Raw genomic sequence first — 25,739 nt, forward strand, 5'->3', positions numbered from 1 at the left:
GGCCAGCCCTTCTGGCATGGTTTGGGACAGCGAGAAGGTCAGCTGGACGTGAGTGGCCAGTGCAGGGTGTTGCTTTTTCCAAACAGCTACTATTACTGCTGTATTTTGAGCTCTGAGCCTTCCAAGAAGGCTGCCCATTCCTAGCTATCTCTGGAAAAAACTCACAATTGGATCCAAATGACAAATGTTGTGCATCATGTCTTGGGTCCCCACTCCCTACTGCACTGTTGTCCAAAGAGAGGGTTTGTATTTCATGTCTGGGCACAGATTGAAGTCCCGTGCAACATCCCAAATGGGTGTCTGATCACAAGTCACGCTTGGCTGTTTAATTCAACAACTGCAAGAAAAAGACTTAAGATTTCTCCATATCTAATCTGCCCTGAATTTACCTTGCAGAATCGTCCAGCTAACCTTGGGTTTTCCTGCTGAAATAGGTTATTGTGGGGTTAGAGCATTATAGTTACATAAGGGACATAGAGCACAATCCAGGAAAACTCTGTAATCCTAACTGCCTTCGGAAAATCATCCTGGCAATCCCTTCTGGAGAAGAGATCGGCATCCAAAATATTTGTGGGCCAGGGCAAACACGGAGCAGCGAGGCCTCATCCGGGGGTGAGACACTCTGCTTCAGAATGATAAAAAATGCCACAGCAAAACGCACACAAATGGTTTGCTAAGGAGAAAAATCCCAGTGAGCGTGAGAAGAGGTGGGACAACTCTCGGCAGCTAGCGAGAAAGGTTCAAACTGGAGGGGGAACGGAGCAGCAGCCCCAAAGCGGGGACAGCGAGGATTGCTTACTCAGCAACGGCTCCGTTCCTGCAGAGACCCGCAGAGACCCGGGGCAGCTCGGCGCAGGCGTTGCGGAGGAGGACGCAGGCAGACTTGCTCACTCACAGTTTCCTCCTTCCTTGCTTTGACAGTGGATCTGAAGTCAGGTCGTTGAGATTGCCTCATCCTGGGAAGCAAAACGGACGCTGCGCAGGCGGTGAGGTGGGAGGGCGATAGGAAAGTAAGAATACGGCGAGAGGAGACAAGGCACTCTCGAGAGCCTGAAAGAGGAAGATGAGGGACTTAAACATTTCACCGAGAAGCCCATTAGCTGTGCGATGCAGGGAGCTGGGACTGCATTGAGATCCCCAGTTCATTTCAGATAAGAAACACTTTCAGTTGCTGCCAGATAGTAGTGGAGATTTAGATTTGTTTTTGCACATCCAGTTGCCTTTCATCAGCTACCCAAACTATCGAATTCTCCTCCACTGTCCAAACCCCAGTAATATTCAGAAGGACAAACAAAACCGCCAGGAAGAATGAATCCACCACATTTTTGGAAGTTCTGGACAAAAGGTCAAACCTTTTTTTCTCTTCCTTCAGCCTTTTTTTCCCTTCAGAGGCAGCAAGCGCTCAGCGTCTGGGCGCGAGCCATGCTGGGAGGACCGCGGGCAGCATGTACCGTCCTGGAAAGTGACACCGCGGGAGGCCGGTGGCTGCGGGCTCGGAGGAGGATATTTACCCTCGAAGGGGTCGGCCGATGATTATTTAGCAGCGCCCGGCCCAGCGTGCTCCTTCGTTCCTCCGCTACGTGGGGCAGGCGACACCGCTCTGCTCCGAACCCCGCTCGCCCCCTTGATGCTCCCACCAAGAAGGAGCCGCGCGGGCGCCCTTTCCCCCGACCACCCGCCCTCGGCCCCCCTGCGCCGGCGGGACCGGCGCCAAGGCAGGCACCTGTCCCCCGCTCCCGGCCGCGGCGGGCGAGCGTCGCGGAGCCGGGGAGCAGCTGGCGGCTGCCGCCGGGGTTTTCCGGTTCACCGGCGGAGACGATGGCCGGGTGTGGGAGCGCGGAGCCCGGAAGCGGGCTGCGGGGCGAGGAGGACAGCGTGGCCGCTCCTCCACCCTCCGGCCCCCTGTGAAAGGGCAGAGGGCAGGCTTTCCAGGGTCTGTGTTTTCGGCCTCGCTCCTGAGCCGGCGCTGGGCAGGACGAGATAAGCTCATCTCCAGGAAGTCTGAGTCACCCCTGGCGATTAGGTGGGATGGGAGCCATTTAAAAGCATTTGTCTCAATGAGCGCTTCAAACCACCCCAGCGGCTCTCCTCGCGCAGAGCAAAACAACCTCCTGGTCTGCCAAGGGACAGGGGAAGTCAAGGGCCGTTTTTCCTGCCTGGGATCGATGTGGGATATGGTAAACAAGCAGCCTCTCTGGATGATTTCCTCCCCTTCTTCTTAGACTGCCTCATCCCCTCCCAGCTTGAGGCTGGGGTCAGACCCACCTCCCTGCTCCTGGCCAGGTGTTTATCTGGTGGGAGGAAGGTGCTGGTCCAGGACTAGTCACCCCATCCCAGCAGTGTTGGCTCCAAAGGGTGGGCACAGGAGAAGATTCTTTAGCAAGGCTCCTCATTCCATGATGGAAGGAACCATCGTGGACAGCGGTGGAGAAGCTGCTGTGGGGTGGAGCTGTTGCCCGTCTCCCTGAGGCCTGGGCTACACCCAAAGTTATTGCCTCAGAAATTCAGCACTTAAACTTGTCAGTGATTAAACATCACGGGTAACAAAATCCTCACCTGTGATGATGGTCAGCACAGCATGACCATGTTTGACCACGGCATTGCTGTGTGCCCATGGTCACATCAGTGTGTTGTCTCCTGCTTTGCTATTCAGGGCAAAGCCCTTGAGGCAGAGCTGTCCTTTGGCCCATGGCTGTACAGCACCTCGCATAAGGGGCTCTGGCTCAACGTCTTCAGCGCTGATCCAACCCAGCCAGACAGCAATGACTTCCTTGCTGTGCAGCTACACAAACGACCAGGTTTTCCCCAAAAGATCCCACTGCAGGGAGCAGAGTCAGGACCTTTCTTGGAAAGTCATGATGCGCCCTGACTTACCAGCATCCTAGGGATGTGCTCGCGTTCATGGAAAGCAAAGGCACACCCGCGAGGAAACGCACAGCTCATCTCCTCCGCAAGAAGCTTCACTCTGATGTCAGGCTGGCTTTTGACATGGCTGCCCAAATTGCCTGTCCTGAGACACAAGACTGTAAAACTCTTTGGAAATCTTTTTTAACATAGCAAAATTGGGACTTTCAATGTGAGTTGAAATGTGAGTGTCTGACTGGCAGGCATGAGAGCTCAGGCCCACGGTGGAGATATCTGCTCCTGAGCCAGTCGGCCAGCCCCCATTTAGAGACAGTGGAGAGAAACAGGCTCTTCTGGATGCAGTTTGTCTTCTCCTGAGGTGGACATCTAAAATGGATCCGCATATGGGACTGGAGTGCTGTGACTCTTCTGGACTCATGTGCGTGTGAGCGCATGTGTCCAGAGAGCTGGCTCAAGTGCAGTTCAGACAGCAAAATTAGGTGGGCTAGACTTCACTATAAGGGGTACTTTTAAATTAAGTGATTAAAATTTAAATCAGTTAATTGAAACTGGTCATTCTGGTTGGTAATGATTGAATACTGTTCAACTACCAAAAAGTATATGTAATAAATTGCACATCTTAGTGATCAACCCACACTCTGATAGCTTTGTATTTGTGTCTAATATTTTAAATTTTCTTCAGGTATCAAGACAGTTATTATCTCCCTCCTGCAGCTGCCGTGTCCTACAGACATGCACCCATTTGCATGAGAGACATCAGCCCTTCGGTTGTGGTCTTTTGCTTTTGCCCTTTCCTTGAAGAAATGGGACATAATCCCAAGACATGTCTTTGCAGGACTCAGCGGCTGTTCATTGGACACACTTTAGGACTGCTAAATCATGTTTAAGGAAAATAGATCACAGTTGTCCTGACACACATACTTAGTGTCTCACAGGGCTGCAACCACCAGCCAGTATTTTGCTTTTTACTCAGAATGACACAGGAAAAACAGAATGTCTCACCTCTGACCTTGGAAAGGGTCATACAGATGGCTTCCAGGACCGGCAAAGTTTTAGGACATGGGATAATTCCCATGCATATTAACTCTGCTGCTTCCTCTTGTACAACTACAAGACATTCGCAGCTGCAAGTTAGAGGTCCTGCATGCTCAAGCCACAAGAGCAGAGCCAGAGAGCTTTGCCAGGAAAGGTCCAAGCTGGAATTTCCTTTGAATACATATTTAGACTACGAGAGACCTGAAGCACAGAGTTCATAGCTGGATCTGAGCGTCCTCGAGGATGTGCAAAAGGTAGAGGTCAGCCTTGCTAGCCCGGGAGCGCCTGCGAGCCAGGGCAGCGGGGACGAACGCCAGTGCCGTGCCCCGGCCCCTCCAGCTCCCACCTGGCGCAGGCTCCCGACCGTTTGCAGAGCATGAGCCTCCTCCCAGAAATCATGAGCTGGGCTTAAATTCTTAACCAGGATATATTCAAGCAGAGTTGATTAAGCTTGTCTTCAGAGAGCGCAGATGTGCTGTGTTTGCCCTGTCAGGCTCCCCTTTCTGCTGGCGGTGCTGGCAGGGTTGGTGATGATTACCCCCAAACTGAAGTCAGGGACAGGCACGCTCCAGAGAAATAGGGTCTTGGGCTCTCACAGGGAGCATCACACTGAAAAGGCCTTATGGGTGGGTAAGTCCCTTGCAACCAAATTGCTTTGCACCTTGCAGGAACCTGTGGGTGAAGGCTTTGTTATACCGCATCCAGGAATCACCTGAAAGCTCCACGGAGCATGGCCACAAAATCCCTCCCACCTGACAACAGGCAGTGGCTAAGCAGGCAAGGGACAGAGCAAAGGTCATTTTAAGATGAAAAACTGCCTGATGAGAACTGCCAAAACCTCCATCCCAGCTTGCAGGGCTTACGAAAAGTGGCAGCTCCCTTGGGCTGGCTTGCTCATCCTCCCCAGCTGGAGGCTCTCGTACCTCCCCAAGGATCTGTCGGCAGACTGAGTCAAGACCTTGCCTTTGGTTCAAAAATTCAGAGCAGCCACGCTCGACCCAGCAGAGGTGAGCTGAAAATAACTGTGCTGCTGTGGAGGATGCGTGTGTATGTGTGTGTGTGTGCATGTGTGCGTGTACCCTGATGCAAGGGGTACTTGTTGGATGTGGTGTACATACCCTGTACCCCCGTGGGTATCTGTACGGTGATGCTTTTCGGTGTTTGTGAGTCTGTGCATGGCTAATGCCAGGTGGCAGCCCGTGCAGCCAGTGCTGCGCATGCTCCTCCCAGTTACGCTGTGTCCCTGCGTGTTTGCAAGCCTCCCTGTCCCAGTGCATCTTTCTCTAGATCCAACAGCGGTCAGGGCTCTGCCAGGAAGAGCTGAAACGCAGGCACAAGCACGGGGTGCACCCACAGGTGCACCCTTACTTTTCTTCTCTGAAGTCTTCACATGGCAAAGGACCATTAGAAAGCAAGGAAATTTTTGTTTCCAAAGAAATCTGCCTTAACTCAGCCAGGTCTGCGGAGCTCAAGGTGGAGACAGACAACTACGGCCAAGCTCTGAACACTCTCTGTGGCCCCGAGCACTTGCTTGGATCAGTCGCATTCCTGCTCTTTTCTGATTAGTCATTCACCGCCTGGATTTTTGCACAAATATTTGGAGAATGACTGTTCCTCCTACAAATGGCCACATTTGCCTGCAGACTTGGATGCAGATGTAGAATCCTCTTTCAGTCATTTTTGACTCTCATTTTCAGTTGACTTTTCTATTTGAGTCTGTTCTTTTTTATGATATGATTAATGCAAAATGACTAAGCAAATGTAGGGAGCTCCATAAGTGTACAAGCTTGATTTACATAATAGCAGAGACTCATAGTTCAGGTAGATGAGTTTTATGCTTTAGATATTTTTTTTAACTTCAAAGGATCAATAACACGGTATCTTTGGCTCTTCCATGGGGTTCTGATTTCCCTGTATGAAAGGATCTCACTCAGTTTAGGTCAGAAAGTAGTATAACTGTCCACTGCACTATTCCCACCCCAAGGGGAACCAGGCCGTGAACTGAATATGCCTAATGTTGATTTGCAGGTCTGTAGGGTAGGCAGTCAGGTAGGATACATCTGAGCTCTCTAGTGATCATCCATTTTAAAGAAAAAGGCTCTCTGTCCCCTGATCCTTGTCATGTCATTTATTTCCCAACAAGTGGAACATCCCTGGGGAAATACAGTCTGACAATATTGCAACAAAAATTCTGCAAACTGTAATCCTTGCAGGCCTCTTTGAGGCTGCGCGAGATAAAAATGTCTCACACCTAAGAGAAATGAAATCTGATGCCTGGATAACAGGATAGTTGTTTTGTAGATATCCTAGAATCTTGTAAGAGTACTCCATGGTCTTATGGGAGCAAGGAGATGGGAAAACAGCTAAAATTAATGACAAGTCCTGTTGATATATCTGAAGCCAGAAACTTTGACATTGCCAAAAATTACACTGGGGATGTTTGTACTTGAGGACTCTCAGTGAAAAGACCACCCGAGAAGAGGGGGTTGAATCGTTCACATAGAGCAAGAAGGATAAGGCAACATTGCAACACTGAGCCAGGATGAATCTGGAAGTTCATTTACAGGAAGTGGTTGCAGAAGGGGGATACACAGGACGGAAGAGGCGAGGGGTGAGGGTTTTGAAAGCATGGCCCTGCCTCTGGTAGATGGATGGGTGTCAGAGCACTGAAATGTCACCAAGCAGGTGACAACTATTCCCCGCTCACCACCCAAACCAGATCAGGTGCAGTAAGTGGGAGACACAGGAACAACCCAAGGGAGCCAGGCAAGAGCTTCATGCCCCCGAATTCAGGGATGTGCTGAGAAAGGGCACCTTGATCTGATGGCTGTCAGCTGAGGAAGGCCACTGAGCTGGGCCAGTGCTGCTGGCTGTCTCCAACGCCTGCTGGGAAGCTGGGATGTGGGGTGGGCTGTACACCTGCAGTACAAGGTGGGCATCCTGTGGCTCAGCCCAAGAGCTTCCTTTTTTTGAGGGACCAGGAGATGTTAGCTTGGAGCATGGCAATTTGCCCAAACATGGTCAACTTTGCTGGAAATTATCTATGACAATGTTGGAAAAGCATACTGCAGCCTGGCCTGCTCAGGGCATTTACTCATCATTGCTAAACCAGTATCAAAATGCTGGTGTTTGTTAACCCCTTACACTCACAGCAATGATAGGAGTGGAAACATCAACAAATATTTTGCTTCCCAGGCCCAAACACCTCTTCCTTCAGGCCAGAGAATGAGCAGATCTTTGCAGCAGCCTGAGCAAAACCACGACTGAGTTTCATCTCACTGTTTCTACCTTCCTGGGCTCAGAGGGTGAGATGTGCAGCCCTGGATCCTCATTACTGCTCACCACCACCCATTCCTGCCCCCACAGCCTTGCGCTCATGGATCATGGGATAACATTCCCCATCTCCTGCTATGCAAAGTAAAGCTGAACCCACTGCAGAAAGTGGTGCAGTTTGATCTCTTTTGCATTGTACTGAAGCAGGGCAAGTCCGTCTTAAAATGCTGCTGCACCTTCCCTAGCTGGGGGCTAGGACCTGGCAGCCACCAGAGCCAGGTTGTTTGTGCTGTCCCCCCATGTCCCATCATCCTAAAATGTCATCATTTTAAAAGCAAAGAAAGCATGGAGCTGCTGCTTCAAAGCACTGAAGACAGGTAGTCTAGCGCAGAAGCTGCTGGCATGATTTTTCTCATGGCATTCAGTAATTTAACCCAGCAGCTCCCACCAAAATTGGTGACAAAATCCCCTTCTGGTTTATGTGAGGGCCAAGCTAAGCCAAAAGGGAGCCCCTTTTGGAAATCCTGCCCCTTGTGCTGGGCGCAACGCTGCTCCAGGGCTGCCTGCAGGAAGGACGCGTGTGCCGAGAGCGCCCAGGCTGGAAGCCACCCGGCTTGGGGCCACGGTAGCCCTGTGCTACAGCATGAGGGATGGATCTGCAGCAGCTTTCTGGAGCAGGAAAGTCTCCCAAGGTGACACAGAGCACTAAACACCAGCTGGTGGCAGAGGCTCCGCTTTAGCTGGGTAGCTCTGCTCAGCTTCAGGGCACCCAGATTCAAACCCCAGCTGAGATGGAGCCTTGGCGAGATGCCTGCAAATAAGATGGGCCCAGGGATCCCGAGCTAACGAACAGGAGGCTCCGCTCCAAGCTAAAGAACCAACACGTGGAGCCAGGGCCACTGCACATCGGCGGAGACCCTGCAGCTGGCATTGCCCAGCGGTGGTGCCTCAGCCACGGCCTCGCACGGGGAGGTGTGAATGCCAAGCAGGGGTGCGTGGAGCCCGTCGGGCAGAGCCGTGGGCACGTTTCACACACCAGCGGGTTTCCATCTGCTGCTGCCGACACAGCCGCTTTTTGGGGTGCTGCTCCCGGGAAAACACCCTGCCAGGCCCACGGGAGCAGCCGGGATGCAACAGGTGGGCGCCGAGCTCTCCCAGACGGTGCTGATCTGTGGCAGTGCAGGGTGCAGGTAGAAACTGCTTCCTAAGAAGCATTTATTTCAACCGGAGTTTGTCCGCGAAATCGGAAGCCTCAGACCAAAGGGGATGGACGAGACGCACGGGCGAGCCCGTCCCACGCACCCCGCCGGGAAGCAGCTTGCTTCTTACTTGCTTTTTCCAGCCCGGGTGGTGGCTCATACCACCCCGTGTCATCGGGGCGGTGAAATCACGTTCCCGTCAAACCCCCGCGTGGCCGCAGAGCAGGTCGGGGAAGAGGAGGTGGTTATGGCTATCGTTTCCCTCGCTGTCACCCCCTCCGCGGGGCAGGCGGCCACCCCGTCCCGGCCAAGCGTGACGCCCGGCCACGGTGCCGCCCTTCCCGCCGCATTCCTGCGCGCTGAGACCCCGCGCTCGCGCCGGACGCGCCGGACACAGATCGGCAGGTCGCGCTCGGCGCTTTCCGCGTTGCATAGCTGATCCTCGGAGGCGTTTCGAGTAGCCAGAAAGCTCTCTTTGCTCCAATTTCTTGTGCCCTCTCACTCGCAGGGGTATTTAAGAGGGGAAAAAAAAACAGCAAAAAAGCATAAGAGCTCCCTCTGCCGCTGTAAGGGTTTGGATGAAGAGGGAGGGACTGAAGCCTGCTCCGGGCAGAGCCCGAAGGCAGGATCTGCTGCCCGGTGTTGCTCCGGCCACTTGCCTAAGCTGCCCCTAAACGCAGCAGTTGTAGGGAATAAAAGGTTTTTTTCCCCAGGGAATATTCAGCAGATGCCTAAATAAAAGTCCAGGGAAGCAGCCGCTCGCGGGCTGCCCGCTTCTCCGGCACGACGGGGCTGCAGCAAACCTGCAAACCGCGGGGAACGTGGGCTGCGGGGCCTGCCGGTTGCCCCGTGCTGCCGAGCTGGCTTTTACGGCAGCCAGGAGCAGCGGGGTTTCGGGTATCCCGCCTGCAGTGGCGGAGCGCGCTTTAGGGGGTCATCCCCAGCACGTTTTGCATCTACAAAGTCACCACGTCGCCAGTCTGACTACAGGGAGAGGGTCCTGCCGGAGCTGCGCAGCCCACCCGCGTGCCCCCGCCAGCCCCAGCTACTCACCGGAGCCCACCTGAAATAATCCAGTTTCTTATCTGGGGCCCGGAGTGGGATTTAAGTCCCAGCTCCCTGCTCTTTTAGGTCCAGCTCCGGGCTTCAAACCCAAATTAACCCAAACTTCTGGGCACGACCCTGCAACCTAACACAAGAGATCTCGGGCAGACGTACCAAAGAGCTGTGAAAAAGGGCATTCACTTATTTCCCCTTCTTCTGAAGGGCATTTGGGTGAAGCGTGTGAAGTTCTGGGTCGGGACCTCTGCCGTCAGGTGGGTTTGTGCAGCATCCAGCCCCATGAGCTCTCCAGCCCCAACCAAAGCCCCAACAAAAACAACAAGAAAAGTCAGGCTGCTGACACTTAAAGAAAAGATTATATGGAGTTCTAAAACTTATGATTTGAGGGAAAAATGACAAGTGTGGAAGATCATGCAGATCAAGACACATCGGCCAGGGCAGAAGCAACACAAACTCAAAAGAGGGCAGGACTAAACACCAGTAAACTTTCAGAGGAAACCGTGAATAACAGTCTCAGCAACTAAAGTCTCCTTTAATCTGGAAGCACAACAGCAGGCAAGAACAAACGCGTATGTCCTTTAGCAGAAAAGCTAAAAGTGACTCATTTACTCCAGTGGTTACTATGGAGTTGTTTACACATTTCTTTGTGATTGAAAAAAAATCTGAAGAACGCTCCCAAAATGAACTAAATAGGAGGAGATTGGAGCAAGCTGGCAACACAAATAGTAATAACTCGCCAGGTCAAGGAGGTTTCATCCAGGAGTCCAGGGGACTCAGGTATGAGCCCACTGAGCTACTAATCCTAAAATAAACCTACCTCTTATCTTAGTGCCAGATAGGCAGAAGGTGGGAAATGCAATCACTTTTTTTTAAAAAAAGGATTTGGGAGGAATATGAGGAACAACAGATCACAAAATCCAACTCCTGTAATGATCAAACAGCTTGAATATCTAAAGACTGGGATTCACAGAGGTAAGAAATGGAGAGCATCAGTGCAGAGGGAAGTCCGGCCTGAGAAATACTGAAGCTCTTCAAAGAGGGGAGCAAGTAGCTGTTGGGAGGATTTAAAACAAATGATGGGGGAAAAAAATGCCAGTTTTCATACCAGGGGAAGGTCGCCAAAGGGGTTTCCCGGGCACAGATTGTTGCTATATGGAATTCATCGCCATGGGCTGTTTTGGAGGCCAAAAAATTATGAGACAATTTTATAGCCATTAAACAGGATAACACAACACAATTTTCAGTTCAAGAGATCCCTTTGCCACAGATTGTCAGAATTTAAGTAGGTGCAAGATAGGGAATAGTATTTTGTATCACCATTTTCTTAGCATCATCTGCTAGCCAGGGTCAGAAACAAGATTTTTAAGTTAGGAAGACCTTTAGCATGACCCAAAGTTGCCATTTTTATAAGAACAAATCCAGCTATAGGAAGCACATAGAGTAGTTCAGTAATACACGGCATGAGGCCCTCCGAGAGGGCTACTGATCTACAGCTTCTAGCCCTAAGCTTCCCAGCCCAAAATCAGCTCTGCTGCCCATTTGTACCTTACACAACACTCCCTAGCATTTGCTTTCTGCACTTAAAATACTTTCCCCTCCTTCTCCTTTTTATGTATCCCTTAGGAAAGCAAGGTGCTTTGCTTCCCAGGCCCCCCATCAGAGGAGAACCCAAGACACCTCAGGGGCCCCGGTGTCCAGAGTGGGATTTAGGCTGTGCCCACTGGGTCCTTTAAAGAAATAACTACCAGCTTCTGTTTCATACAAGGGCTCCTCACATGCAGATACCAAGGAGCTTTTCAGGGGTGAGGCTGCTATAATCCATCGTACAGCTGGGCACTAAAGCACAGAGAGGTTACAGTCTGGCTTTGCAGCTGCTCAGCACCTCTGCAGATCAGCCCAGCCAAAGAACCCAGGCAGCACTAATATTTTACCCATTTCTTCTTGCTGATACCCCAGAAAGATTCTTCTAACCCCTGCAGTACCAGCATTACTGCTTTGCCTTTCTCTCTTCTCCTTTATATGCTGTGCCTGGCAGCCGTCCTTCCATGTACAGACCCCTGCAGATCTACAGCAGTAGATACCCATTGAAGGCAGCACAGAACAGGCTTAGCAGAGACCCCACTCTTTCATCTCACCAGTGGATCATTAAAAATTGAAATCCCAAGCCTTCAGGTCTCCATTTCCTACAAAGACACAGCAAAGCTTCAGCTCATAGGAATCTGCCCCCCCCCCCCCCCCCGAAAACCTGCACACCATGGGGAGATTAGTGGCAGCCAAGCCAAGAAAGCACTGCTGATCCCTCATTTAATACAGGGGAGTCTAATTCTGCCTGAAAACAGGGCACCTGGCTGAGCTGAGTGCTGCCAAGAGCAGGTGCTGGCAGTGATGGCAGGGGCTCGTTTCGTGCTGCAAACTCTGGGCGCCAGGGGATGTTGGAGGAGGCGGGTGGAGGTGGCGGGGGGGGTTGGGGTGCTTCAGCCCTAGGTTTATTGCTGTCCTTTACAACAGGCTTCAGGATACAGTTAATCCAGCTGGGGGTCTTTGTACCAGCTCAGAAACAACGGAGCTGAGGGGCACAGAGCGCTGCTCCAGTGGAAACTCGCTCCACCAGGTCAGGCTTGCTCAGCAAGGGCTGACGGGCAGCACTGGCCGCGGCACACTGCGCAGCAGATTGGGTGTCATCTCTTTACGCCAAAACTGCTGTTTTCCTCCCTCCACCATGGTCAGGATAAAGCAACAGCAATCTCACGGTGTACACCGTTGCTCACTGAGCAGAAAGGACGCCACACACCCAAGCATCCTCCAGCTTAAGTTGGGGGATCCAAGGCTGTCTCGATCTGTCATCACTGGGGAGACGCAGCCTTTCCACTCTGGAAAATGTCCTGTCTTCCCTAGTGCTCACCGCCCCTCCCTGGGGCCAGCTCCTGCCCCATGCTGCGACGTGGCTCCCCTGCTTTCTCCAGCCGCTCCCTTTCCCATCCGGGATGCTGCACAAGACACATTTGCTGTTCTCAGCCTTGGATCGTTTGCATTAGTTCTGCACTTCGTTGGCCAACTCAACAAATGGGGAAGACCTCTGCCAGCCTTTCTGAGTATCGTCAGACAACATACACACCCTTGCACTGCTTGTTCCAGTAAAATACCAGACCCAGAGCTGCGATGAGCCCAAAACTAAGTAAACGCATTAAAAATAGTGTCCCCGCCCCTGGCTTCCTTGGTCTTTCTCACACTGGCTTGCTTTCCTTGGACAGCATCAAAGTATCTTCTGGTCCCTGTGGAGTATTTGAATCATCCTCAGCCTTCTTGAGATGAGTAAAGCTCCTTCGGAAGAAACAAGGATACTGAGAAAATCTAGGAATCCCCAGTCTCCCCAGGTCCCAAATCTCCTGTGATCTAACTATTTGACAGGCTTTTTGTAAAGGTCCTCCTGGACCTTAAGTCACAGTGGACCTTTATGCCAATAAAAGCTGTAACTTTGCTGGGACACGCAGCAGCAGAGACCTGGACTTGCCCCACGGCTGCCACGGAGGCACAGGCCACGCACCCCACTGTCAGGCCTGTTTGTGCTGCAGGGCTGTGTCCGAGATGGCTGCTGCTTCCGGGCTGAAAGCTGTACAAACCCTGGTATGGACAAGCAGTGGGACAGGGCAGGGAGCAGTGGCCCTTTCTGGAAGGTGCAAACTGAAATTCCAAATTGTTTCTGTAGAGGATGAGCAAATTAGCTGAGGAAGCGATCCCTATCCCAATCCCTATCCTCGAGGATGCTACTTCTTCTTGGCACTATAATGTCAGCTGGTGATTTTTGAGAGGAGACACCCTGGATCTTCAGTGAGCTGCTCCAGCAGGATCCCAACAGCAGTTTGAGTCCATCTAGGGATATTTTTAATCCAGTGTCAAATGCAAAACCCAGAGCCTCTCTGCTAAATAAAGAGGTGGACTAAGAATATGCCTGGTCTTCCCTTCCCATACCAGATGGGCACCAGATTAAATTAGCAAGAGATAGGTTCAACACAAACAAGATGCGAAATGTCTTCATGTGGCCGGTATTAATCTGTGGAGCTCTTTGCCATTTAGCTCTCTGCTAAATGGTTGCATGGGCTAAGAAAGGTCAAATTAATGGAAGCAAAATCCATCAAGTGACATAAATACAGCAAGCCACAAACTGGTGGAGATGCAAAGAGGACTTCTGGGAAACATGACTGCGTGTTTACCATTTTCGTATAGTCTTTGCAAGTCACACAGAATTAGCTACTGCTTGAGACAAAATCATGGGAGTCATGAGTTGAGCCTGACACAGAGAGCCATTCCTACAGCTTCAAGAAATAGCTGGGGACACATGGGCCCGCTGTGGGCAGAGGAAGAGGCTGTCCTCACAACAGCACTTAAAGGCCCTCCCTTCCCCAGTCCGTGAGAAGCAGGAATGAAATTCACGCCGTTGATTGCTGCAGTCTGTGGTCCAGCAGCAGAAACCAGCTCAGCATGACCCTGTTGCTAACTGCCCTAAGCCACACGCTGGCACTGAAGAGGAGATGAAGGAACTGGAACTGTGTTCAACATGACTGGCTTGCTTTCAGTGCAGAAAGGCAGATAATGATGGACCTATTAGCCCCTCTGTGGTATAAAAATGCTCTATCAAGCAGGAATAGTGTTTCCTTTCTCTCTGCCCTTCACCTGTCTTATCAGGGTGCTGTGGAGGCTCTTGGGGGAGGATCTGCCCCTCTGGGCTCTTGGCACCAAGCAGCCCCAAATTGGAGCAGAGACATAGCTTGTCCCACACCAGCCCTTTTAAATGTTGAGGCACAGTGCTGCATTGCTCCTCCACATGAAATCACTCTGGGTTCGCAGGGTGGGAGGGGACATCAGTCTGCAGGAAGATGGGACGCCTGTTCCCAAATTTGGGCTGTTTGCATGGAAAGGGAGGAGGGAAGCTAGAAATTCCTTCCTGCCAGGAGCCCTGCAAGCAGTGCTGGGCCCCAGCCAGCATCCAGTCTGATCACCCATGGCCCCGCTCCCTTTGGTCTCCCCAAAGGTCACTCTGGCTTAGTCACTGCGGCTTTTTGTTTAGGAAATACCAACCGGGATGTCCTGTCCTGTGGAAGGGGGGCACCACAGCCTCTGCCAAGCGACTATAATAGACCTTTCCCTGCGGCTCTCTGGGACCGGGAAATCTCCGAGAGACTTGTGGAGCAAAACACAGGCTCCAAGTGCGCAGTGCCTCAGGCGATGCTGGCCAGGCCAGGAGAGCATGGTCAGCAGCACTGTCGCCAAGTTGGTCTGCGGGAAGGAAGGCACAAAGCTCTCACTTCAGGTGACAGGTCAGCATAAACCAAGGCTGGCCTGTCTCAGCAGCAGGAAGCACCAGGAGGGACCCTGCGAAGTCCTCCCGGTCAAGGCACTGAGCTCAGTGCACTGGCTCTGCTCCAGGCAACCACATGGAGGTGATCAGGAGCAAGGGAGAAGCTCACAGGTGCGCAGCTCTGGGACACACCGGATGCAGCAGGCCTCAAACACACCAAAGCAGACAGCAAAAATCCCCCAGGGCCCCGTTCTGTCCCCAGCTCTGCTAGGAAGCTTCCCAGCTGGCCCAAGACACTATGCTCTAAGGACTCAAAACAGCTGTGCCTGTAAAATGATGATCATTTCAACCCCATCTTTCAGCTGTGCTTGCAGAGCCTGAGGTGCACTTTGTTGTTTTAGAGCAAATAGTATTTTTATTATCGTTGCTCTTGGGTTATTTCTTTTTCTGTAAACCATGAAAGTTCAGCCACCACCCAGCCCTGGAGGTCTTAGGTGGGGCCACCATTACATAGCTAATGCTCGAGAAACTGGCTTAGCGTGGATTCCCGAGTCTTGTCTGAAGACGCACATTCAGAGAATTTCCCCATTCTGCTGCAACTCCCATTTCCTGTTTCGCAGGAAACCCCAGCAGACAGCAAATACAAATCAAAGACTATCACACCCAAATGGAGAAACGATAAGGGACTTGGTCCTGACCCATGCTGCAGCCAAATGTGATAGATGCCAACTTCTCAGGAGACAGAAAACTGGATGATTGCCGAGAAGCTAAAAATAAGCCAAAGAGGGCTATATTTAAAGGTAGGTACTAATAAATGTCTCTGTCCTTGATGAAATAAACTGCAATTTCCAGAAAAGCACTCTCTATTTTCCAGGAGCGGTTTGGAGGAAGCTCTGGCAACAGCAGAATAAAGGTGAAGTCCAAAGCTTTCAACACATCTTAAAACAACTACCTCAGAGCTGCAGCTGTGCCAGTGCTGTCCCTCTAATACCAACAGGAAACTGGGGACTTGTTCAACAGGAGCAGAAAGGATTTCTGTTTCATCAGGCTGGATGGGCCAGGGCCTGTGCTCGTGCGTCCCCATGTGGCTGTCAGCACTTTCACTTCTGTGACTTACTGAATTTTGCCTGTTTGCGTTCATTCATTAGAAATAAATTAGCCCTTTCACATAACTGGGGATTAGAAGTTCCAGCCACTTGGTGGCATGAGCGTTTACGGTAGCACGCTGCCACCCGCCAGCGCAGAGGGAGGGCATTGGGCAGAGGGGTCCTCCGAGCATCCGGCCACTCAAGTCTTTGCATTCAGAAGCAGCATGTTAGGCACTCAAGAAAAGTATTTTAAAACAGGAGCAGGAGGCAGTAGACTAAAAATCAAACTAGAAATAAAGATTGAACTATCCTCTGTCAAATAGTTGGCTGAAACAGGGACAATTACTTCATCTGGGTATGATAATGACTCCAGCACACTTACAAGGCAAGTGTTTATACAGGCAGAACTGTCCAAGACCCTTGGGCGAAAGTAGCAGTGCCAGAGCTCATTACTAGCACTGTTTAACTTAACGAGTAATCCCTGTTAAACTATGTTACAGCAGCACTGCCTATAAACAGAGCACAGCCATGAATTATAGAAAGGACACCTGATCTGGTTAAACAAAGCCTTATTTTAATTTCATTTATAAATATATATTTACAAAAAGAAGGTATCAATCCAAAGAGTTAAACAAATGTACAGTTCCCAAGTATTGCTACATTGCAGGGAGAAAAATATTGTTAATATAATCCCACAATTTACAATACCCATTATTCAAAAAGAAACCACATTCTTAATTTAAAATACCTCATCAGAAGTTTATAATATCCCCCGATGTAAAAGCATAATCTGCCTTGAACAGAACTACATGACAAGAAGGAACCGACCCCTTTCATACAGCTCTTCACACAAAACACATCACTTTCTTCCATCTATATGAACATTGTAACCTCAGATTTCATGATCATACAAAAGACTTCTTCCCAGGCCAAAGATTGCTTGGAGAGCGCAGCTTGAGGACAGCATATTGCATGGATTGAAGAAACGTAAACATCTTGCAAAGTCACCATGCTAATGCCAGGTTTTTAAATAACTCCGTAAGTGGGTTATCTAAAACACCCTTCTGCTCATTTAACAGTGAGAGGTAAAGGGCCTTGAGTTCAGATTCGGCTCTGGTTTAAATGGTTAATCCCTAATCAACTGTACTTTTTAAGAGCTAGTGAGCCCAAGTATATTCTCTGCATGTGTAATGCAGTGTATCAATACCCTGTCAACCACATGTCCCGCTATCCTGTGCTGATGGCCTGGCAGAGGACACAACAGATCACATTACACTACACCCTCGTGGCAGACTTGGAGATAAATACTTGAGGCATCAACTGCATTATTATTGTACAGCCTCAATACGACGCCAGATGGCATCATTTTAACAGCATTAGTCAGACAGCAACTGCTCACAGAATTGCTCTGCCTGTGAACTTGCGTGTGCTCCTTTCCTCATAACCTGGTTTCACTCACTGCAGTCTCCTTTCAGACACAGGCCTAAAGGTAAAAGAGGGGTTTTACATAACATCCAGAGGTATAATCACGGTCTTGGCAAGATGTTACTGAGACCTCCAAGAATTCTTCAGATAAAAGACCAGAGCTACTTCAAAGTCACTTTTGCAGAGTTTCCACTTGACCTCAGCAATCCTCCTAATAAAGCCAACAGCAACATTTCCTTTAAATTCAGAGGCCCCACCTCAACAAGCTCAGTGTCATCCAAATCACAGAGTGAGAAAAAGATAAAGATCTAAAGAAGAGGGGTCAGAACATTGTAATATAAGTAGCAATTACCTCCAAGAACAAAATACAGGTAACTCCACAGCTGAAGCTATTTGAGGCATCAACTGCTGGAGGTTCTCAGGTAACAGAAGGCTTGGCTCATGCATGGTTTTTTCTGAAGAAGGACGCTCAGCTTTTCTGTCTTAATTCATCCAGTACTTATAGACCCTGTGTAGGAGCCGACTAGGATGTTTTTTTAATTTAAAGTTTAGACAAAATAATTCAAATCCAACTAAAGAAAGAACTTAGAAACACAAACTGCTAGAGAAAAATTGAATGCAAGTTGCTATGAGTGTTAACCTGAAGTCTTGCACAATTTATTTACTTCTTTTAATACACACACTGTTCATGCAGCTCCCAAATCTCATGGTCAAAGTAGCATTCTCTGAGTTCACTACTGCAAATCCAGCCTGGCTTAAGGCTTCCGCCATCCTCAAGATGCTGTTTGGTCATCTTTAGCCACAGTCTGCAGAAGAGAAAAAGAGCACACCACAGAAGAACTATTTGAATCACTGCAAGGATTCTGGGGCAACATGTTCACTTCTGCCAGGGACTGACACTGGTCTAGGCCGTAGGGTAACCACTGCAGTGGTAAGAGCATTCAGAAGCAAATCCAGCTTCAGAAGAGCACAATCACAGCACATATTGCTGACAACAAAGGCTCATCAACATTTTAACTTCTGCTCACCCTAATGATAATTCCAGTAAACAGTTGTGAACCTGGAGCAACCAAACCACCCGCCCCCAGTCACCTGCATAAGACAGATAGAGCCACAGTCAGGAAACCTGGAGAAAGCTAAAGTTAAGCGACAGCCTCGAAGTGGATAGTTGTAACTACTGCTGCAGGGAACCACGGAATTAAGAAAAGCCAGTGCTCTGGCAGGAAAGGACCCGATGAGAAGAGCTGACTGGAAGTGAGAAAGAGAATCTAAAGGGAAGTGGCAATCTCTTTGGCTAAGAGGCAGGCATGCTGCAGCACAAAGACCCGTGCAGGGTCCCTTCAGATGCACGTTTTTGTGGTTAGCACATTCTGAAGAGGAAACTGCAACAAAAGGAGTAATTCAGCAGTCCTTTATCCAAGAGCTGAAGAGTTTGTCAAAAGCTATTTTACTCTGTCACCTTTTTCACACTGCCCCTTATTTCCAGCAGAGCAGCCATATTTCAGCAACTTCTATGGAACTTGTCCATGACACCAGTAAACGACATGAGTTCCTGATGTGCTGCAAATGGAACTTGATGCCAATAATTAGCATATTATTCTGTGACTGTAACTAAAGACTCAAAATCACAAGAAAGCAAGGTATGAAGGGTCCCACTGCAGAACTCCAAACAACAAATTTTTCCATCTTTCTTTTCATGGCCCAGGCAGGAAAGAAGCTTATGGACAGAAACAGATTGACTGGACAGATCTGACAGGCTTCCAAACTCCTGGAAATCTTACCTGCCGCAAGAACTGCTTTCCAAGATAGTTGGTTGCCATGCTTGTCAAGTTCTTTCTGCTGCCAACTTTACACCTGATGTAACCATAAAGGTTGGCTCCCTGAAGTACCACCCCCATGACAACCACTGCCTAAGAACACAGCAGAAAACAAGAGTCAGGGATTTACACTGACTTACCCGTAACATGCAAAATCTATTACCGAATTGGAGAAATCAACTCACCAGCCATTTCACTTTGAAAGAAAAGAGAGCGCTGAACGCAAATATCACCCAGATCATAGGACAGGTGATTAGACCTAACCAGAAAATTCGGGACTCTGCTTCTGATGAGGCTTTATTCCCTTGTGCTGATACCTAAAAACAGAATGGAAATGGAGCTGAGCAGGCTGCTTTATTGTACAGATCACACCGTTATTAAAAGGGTCCTGAATCAACAAGCCTCCAGGTTTTTGCCTCCACATGACAGCACTCAGTGCTTTCAGGATCAATTCGCACATTACATTAAGATCTTTCTGCAACAGAAGGTGTTTCCATTTAAGGGTTCTTTTTGTCAGTTTTCTATCAGAAACAGCAGTGGCAGCAGCACCAAGTCTTTCTGGAATGCTTACTGGGGCGCTAAATGGCCCCAATAAGTTTTGGAAACATCACATTTACTGCACTGTTCAGTTACACAGCATAAGAACAGCCAAATGGGTAATGTTTTCACCTCCAAATCACTGTACAGACAACCGTAATTTCACCAATGCCAGCCTTTGAAGAATTAAATATTGATACTCTTAGCAATCAAGGTAGGGTAATTTTTTCACACACAGGCATAGAACACAGGTCTGATTCAACCACATTATTCTTTTTATAAATCTTTTCCTTTTAAACCAAACCTGTTATTGGACTGTAGGTAGGTACACCACACGGAACACTTGCTCCTAAAAGCAGAAGCTCTCAGGCAAGCACTCGTTTCTTATCAAAAGTTATAAATCCTGGACTGGGTTAACAGCTCATGACTAAATTTACTGGATCACCAGCACTTCAGCTACTTTCTTCCCCCCCAATTTGTACCAGTTTTTCTAAACTAGCATGGTCTTGAGAAAGGATGTGGCAGCAGTGAGGGCACAAACTCAGCTAAGGAAAGTTTTAGGTTCAAGTCCCTGTGCCACAGCAGACTTCCTGTATGACCATGGGAAATGATCTTTACCTCACTAAAGATCTGCGCACCAAAACGGAGTGCCATTGGCTCCAAAGATAAGAGAGGGAGGTAAAAAGGTAAATATGTGACAGATTGTGAGATGCCTGACAGATGGGATATTAAAGACATAGTAGTGGCCACAATGAACACAAAGGAACAGTAGTAGCCATGGTGAATTTTATGTGTGTGTGTGTGTGTGCGTGTGTGTGTGTGTGTGTATCTGTTTCTTCCTAGTTCTAATAATTTTCTATAGGATGTAAAAGCTATATCAGCTGTTCAAGTTCACAGCAGAGAACTTGTAGGTTGCGACATGACATACGAACCTTTACTATACATTATGTGGAACTTTTAGGTTACTCATCTAAAGCCAGATCAATACCTTACAATAATTAAAAAAAAAAAAAATCTAAAAACATAAAAAGTTGAAACAATCCTTATTCAGTAGCCTACATGAAACAAGTAGGTGGTTACAAATCTACATTTGGAAATAAATGTCTACATTGCACAATCCACCATCACAAGCGTAACTACTAGTTAATAGAGGCTTTAGCAAACTAAGCAATTTTAAATAAATAAATAAATAAAGAGGCCTTTACCTTCCTGGCTTCAAATACCCAGTGACTTCTACCATCATCATCCACCTGGTTCCACCAGCGAAGGCCGACCATCAGTCGTCCTGTGACATTCTGAAATAGAAGAAAAGCAATGAGATTTTAATTTTCTGCTAAGAGAAAGCATTAGTCAAACAAATCCTTATGAATATTCCATCTCAGTATTGGACCCCAGAAACAATATTAACTTTCAGCCTCAGCTCTCACCTCTCTGATAAGCTTCAAATTCTCTAGGCAGCAAATGCCACCTCTAACACCAGCAGCAGCTGCCACAGCCTATTTCATACCACATTTCTCTCTTAGCAGTGCAGATGGCTGTAGCAGTTAACAGTGGCGGCTATACTTTAGAATAAAAGGCATCAGGCTCTGTAAAGATCCCATATTTTGTTGCTCTCAATTTTGCCAAAGTTCAGCTCTTTGGGTTGCTAATTCCAGTGCTGCTCATTTGCCTCATATTTGGGAAAGCAAGATTGTCCAAGCAAAGAGACTGGCAGGTGGAGGAAGAAAGGAGCAGCAAAATGGAGAAAAGATAGGGATAAGTAACCTCGGAAAGGCTTTGGGAAAGGAAGATTGATGGAACCCAGGCAGCTGGCTAAAGAGACCTTGCAATCACATGCATCACAATACAACACGCATAGGGATCAAACTACAGATTAAAAAGATACAGTTAATCTTACTGCTTTTGTAAGTCAATGAACAGGATGCGAAGATGAAGCAGCTAACAAGGCTCTGAAGTCACCCTTCCCTTTCGGTAACTACACACTGTCCCACAGACCAACACAGCTGAACCACAAACTGCAGCTCTGGAACATCCCAAAGCTGCGCTACCACGGCTAACTTTTCCAAGGTCTGGCAGCGTAGTGCCATAAACCTGCCAAACGCACAACTTCAAAGGTGCAGCCTACAGAGAGAGCTGAGCCAGTCTATTAGCTCACCACTGCACAGTCTGCTCACTAGCACCCTGAAAGTCTTTTGATTCCCCAGTGAACCAATTCAGGCAACTATAAGACTATTCTTGTTTTATTTGTTGGGTTCCTTTCAGCAGGCTTAGTGAACTGAATAGGCTCATCAAGCAGCAAGACAAGAACTATAGTCGACACAAGGGGAATGACAGGGATAGGACTGCTGCCTCCATGAGTAAGGAGCTGTCATATTAGCTCACCCTTCTCATCAAACTGTATCCTAAAAATGAAGAGATGAGCTGCTTTAAAAAGAAAGCAATATGAAACCACTGAGACAGTCATGCAATTCTGATTTAAGGTACTGACTATACAGCTGTTGATAATTATTAAGATGAAAAATTCTGCAGACAACAGCATAAGTAGCAAGCAAAGCTTTCTAGGGAATGAAGACAGGGGTAAATTAGGGCTCTCATGTCTACATTGATATAATTTCCAGTATATTCAGTGCAAGAACAAATTGTTATAATAACACAAAGATAGGAATATTCTTGGCATTTTTAAAGTGATCTTTATGATAATGAAGCCTATGCCATCTTAAAAAAAGCCTGATATAGATGTTCTCTATTTAATTTTCATAAAGAAAGAGATTTAAGAGTTATCATTTTGTAACACTTTACAATACTTGATAACACTTGAGGTATTTGGGGGATTATTTCCTTGGAAAGGTGAAAAGAAGTTACTTTTTTTTTGTTGCATGCATATCAGGACAGTTTACTGTTGAATTATTTTCATATATCAAGATGAAGATAACAAAAAGCATGACAGGAACTCACCTTTACAGCCCAAAAGTCACATGACAAGAGGAGGATAATTGTTACCATACAGGCAATGAAGCTGCTAGTTAAGAGCTCACAAAGCAGATAGACAACTATTGCACTGACTCGGAAGAACAAGTGGAAAAATGATGCCACTGGATGCCTGGAAATGAGACACAAGTAGTACATTACAGTCACAATTCTTGCAAGCAAATTCACAAAGAAATGACATTCTGCCACAGCAATCTCTTACCAGCTCAAAGGCAAGAATCAACATCGCTACACGAGATCAGTTTGCCACAACTACTGCAAACGTGGGAGATAAGCTGACTAGAAGCTCACTATAAGGAAAGCACCTTCTACATACAGCCATATGCCAGGAGAATTTGGGGTGGAAAGGGAGAGGGACCTTTGCTTGGTATTCAAGGTAATGCAATTTTTAAGGGATAAAGTTAAAAAACATTCATGTGGAAGAAACACCAGACTGAACCAAATGAATGCAGATCCCATTTCTCAATATAGAAGACCTGCCCCTCTTTCTGACTTCTCCAGTTTCCAGTTCAGAAAAGTGCCGTAGAGGATCTGAGGTCACTACTGACAGGGCTCTACAACACCTAGGTATAGATGCAGCTCTGGGGCAGGAGTTTGGGCAGAACAAAGCAAGGAGGCTACTGGTCTACTTAACGTCAGAACAGGGCAGGAGGTAGGGAAGCAGCTTTGAACATACTTCAGAACCAAGACTAAGGAAGTGATAACTAGCCTAGAACCACCACCCAAGACTGTGGAAAAACTCCTATTACACAGAGCTCAGAGCCATTATATCAATTTAAATCCCTTATGCACAGGAAGATAAAGGACACATCTTAACTTTGAGGACCCCCAAAGTATGAAGGCATTGATATACATATATTAAAATATTTTCAGGAATTGGCACTCTCCATTACCCAGAAATTACTCTCCATTACTTCTAACTAAAGAAAAAAGATATTTGCTGTTACATATTTTAATGTAAGATGGCAGTCCTTCCTTCATTACACTTCTGTCTAGAACTCATCTAGAATCTCTCTCCACTAGTCACAGACCTTATTTTAGACTTTTTTGATCTCCTAGATACTTCATCATCTGCATCAAAGAGGGACACATCTTCAGTGTCATCATTGCTGTCCTAAGGAGAAGGACGAATACAAAGAGTTATATGAGAAAAGAGAATCACTGTTTTCAACTTCAAAAAGGGACAACTTTGATTACGAGAATTATTGTGACAATTTAAGATCAAAATAAATTTGAGAATAGGAAGATTTAACCACAAACGAAAGAAAAACATGCAGTAGATGGATTTTATTCTAACTATTATCTGCTTTGTGTAATCCACTTAAACTCACACTGTGAGTCCAAGGATCCTTGCTGCAGTCAGGCGGCTAACTTTACAGCTAGCCTAGGGTTCTTCACTCAACCGCTTCATTTCTTTTGCAGAATTCATTGCTTTATACAAAAGCTGTTACTACATCAGGCAACAGACTGAAGCTCTTTGCATTTTAACAAGGTTCCTCCCAATGTATCAGTGACAGAACTGGAATGATTTTTTTACAGAAAGTGAGCACGACTCTACTACAGGCCTTATGGCAAATATGACTAAAAAACAGCCTAGAGGAATTACCACAAAATTCCGTTTTCTGAGCCTAGTCCCGTCTCAACTGCTTGCAGCCGACAGAAGACGAGCATTATAGAGGCTCAGGCTGCCGCATGTTCCGAGACCTCCTTGCCAAGGCCACTCACAGCTGCCTTTAGGTTGCCAAGGTTTCCCGCGTGCTGACAGCGACGCCGCTCGAGCTGCCGGGCTACGCGACCCAGGCAACCCTCGGGACTCGCCCGCCTGCCGACACGCGCGCCCGCCCCAGCCGCAGCGGGGGTCGCGGCGCGGAGGCGAGCGACGAGCCGCGGCACAGCAGGGCGGCGGCGCTGCGCTGCCGGCGGCCCCGCTCCCCAGCCGGGCCGGGTCATCGCGGACTCCCCGCCTGCCGCGAGGCCTGCAACGGTCCGGTCCGGTCCGGCCCGGCCGCCGCCGCTCCCCACCCCCGCGCGCCCGCCGCCGCCCTCACCTGCCGGAGCATCGTTGGAGCCGCCGCACTTCCGCCTGCCCTGCTACGTCACCGCCCAGGACCAATCCTGGCACGCGCCGCGCCCGCCCGCCCGCTGGACGTGACCTCGCCGCGCGTGCGCGCTGCGAAGAGGCGGTGCGCGAGACGTGGCCGCCGCGCCCTCTCGCGCCGCGCGGGTGACGTCACAGAGGTGGGGCGCGCGGGGCCGTTGGGGATCGTTAGAGCCGTTACCGGCGGCTGCTGAGGGGCTGCGGTCCGGTGTCACCCGGCAGGTTCCCGCCTGCTCTTGAGACAGAGACGGCTCGGCTCGGCTCGGCTCGGCTCGGCTCGGCTCGTAGTGGGGCAGCAGGGCCCGGGCCGAGCCGGAGGCTGGCAGGGCGGCAGGTGCCGAGGGCTCGGTGCTGCGGCCGGCGGCCCGTCACGCACCGACCGCGGGGGCTGCGGGGTGGCCGGCAACGGCAGCGTCGTGCCCCGCAGGGAGACCGGCTCCCGGAGAGATGGTGGCAACGGCTGCAGGAGTATTTGTGTGCGCTAAAAGTAGTTGTCTGGTAAAGAAGGAGAAGTAAACTGCCCGTTGAAGCTGGGGAAGAGACATTACCCTTTTTTTTACCTTGCAGAATATGACGTATTGCAAAACTTAGGAATCTCTGACAAAGAATTCTTTTAAGTCTGTGCTTTCTAAAACAGCTCATTTAATGTCTTTTGGGTTCACAGTAACTGTTGGTGGGAAACCACTCTAGTCCGACCCGCTCAGAGCGGGACTCTTGCCAACAGTAGATTGTGTCAGCCACAGATTTATCTAGCTGAACCTTGAAAACCTCCAAGGCTGGAGGCTCTGTGGGCCCTTGGGTACCTGTTTGACTACTCCCTGAAAGAATGTTTTGCTTGTTTCTGCTATGTAATTGCTAAAATGTTATACGCAGTCTTTAAATGAATCATCAGTGAAAGAAACGGGAAGGATTTTTACCTTTAATACTGCTGATTTCATGCTTGTGTGTGAACAGGGAATGAGCCTGAATGCTATACATTACATAATGTTCTCAAAAGCATGCATTAATAGCTCTATAAAAGGAATACTTAATAGCTGGTGTAAGCATCCAACTACT

General features: G+C 48.8%; 1 protein-coding gene across 2 annotated transcripts; it reads right to left on the reverse strand.

Moving 5' to 3' along the window:
* Positions 1–16,370: 16,370 nt before the first annotated feature.
* TVP23C (trans-golgi network vesicle protein 23 homolog C) lies at positions 16,371–24,663 on the reverse strand. 2 transcript variants are annotated; one of them, XM_067308436.1, is made up of 7 exons: positions 24,634–24,663; positions 23,617–23,699; positions 22,553–22,697; positions 20,803–20,892; positions 19,246–19,377; positions 19,025–19,153; positions 16,371–18,049 (listed from the first exon to the last, which is right to left on the reverse strand). In XM_067308436.1, the coding sequence occupies exons 1-7, from the start codon at positions 24,643–24,645 to the stop codon at positions 18,017–18,019; spliced, it is 624 nt and encodes a 207-aa protein (XP_067164537.1). In that variant the 5' UTR covers positions 24,646–24,663; the 3' UTR covers positions 16,371–18,016. The 2 variants fall into 2 exon arrangements, with proteins under 2 accessions (XP_067164537.1, XP_067164538.1); XM_067308437.1 differs by lacking the exon at positions 19,025–19,153.
* Positions 24,664–25,739: the final 1,076 nt, after the last annotated feature.

This window comes from Apteryx mantelli, chromosome 19, assembly GCF_036417845.1.
Source record: "Apteryx mantelli isolate bAptMan1 chromosome 19, bAptMan1.hap1, whole genome shotgun sequence".
Taxonomy (NCBI): Eukaryota; Metazoa; Chordata; class Aves; order Apterygiformes; family Apterygidae; genus Apteryx; species Apteryx mantelli.

Coding starts and splice junctions, on each gene's coding strand:
- TVP23C (XM_067308436.1), bottom strand. Junction 19,378..20,802: donor GGGTATTTGAAGCCAGGAAG/GTAAAGGCCTCT, acceptor TTCTGTTTTTAG/GTATCAGCACAAGGGAATAA. Junction 19,154..19,245: donor CTTTCAAAGTGAAATGGCTG/GTGAGTTGATTT, acceptor CTGTGTTCTTAG/GCAGTGGTTGTCATGGGGGT.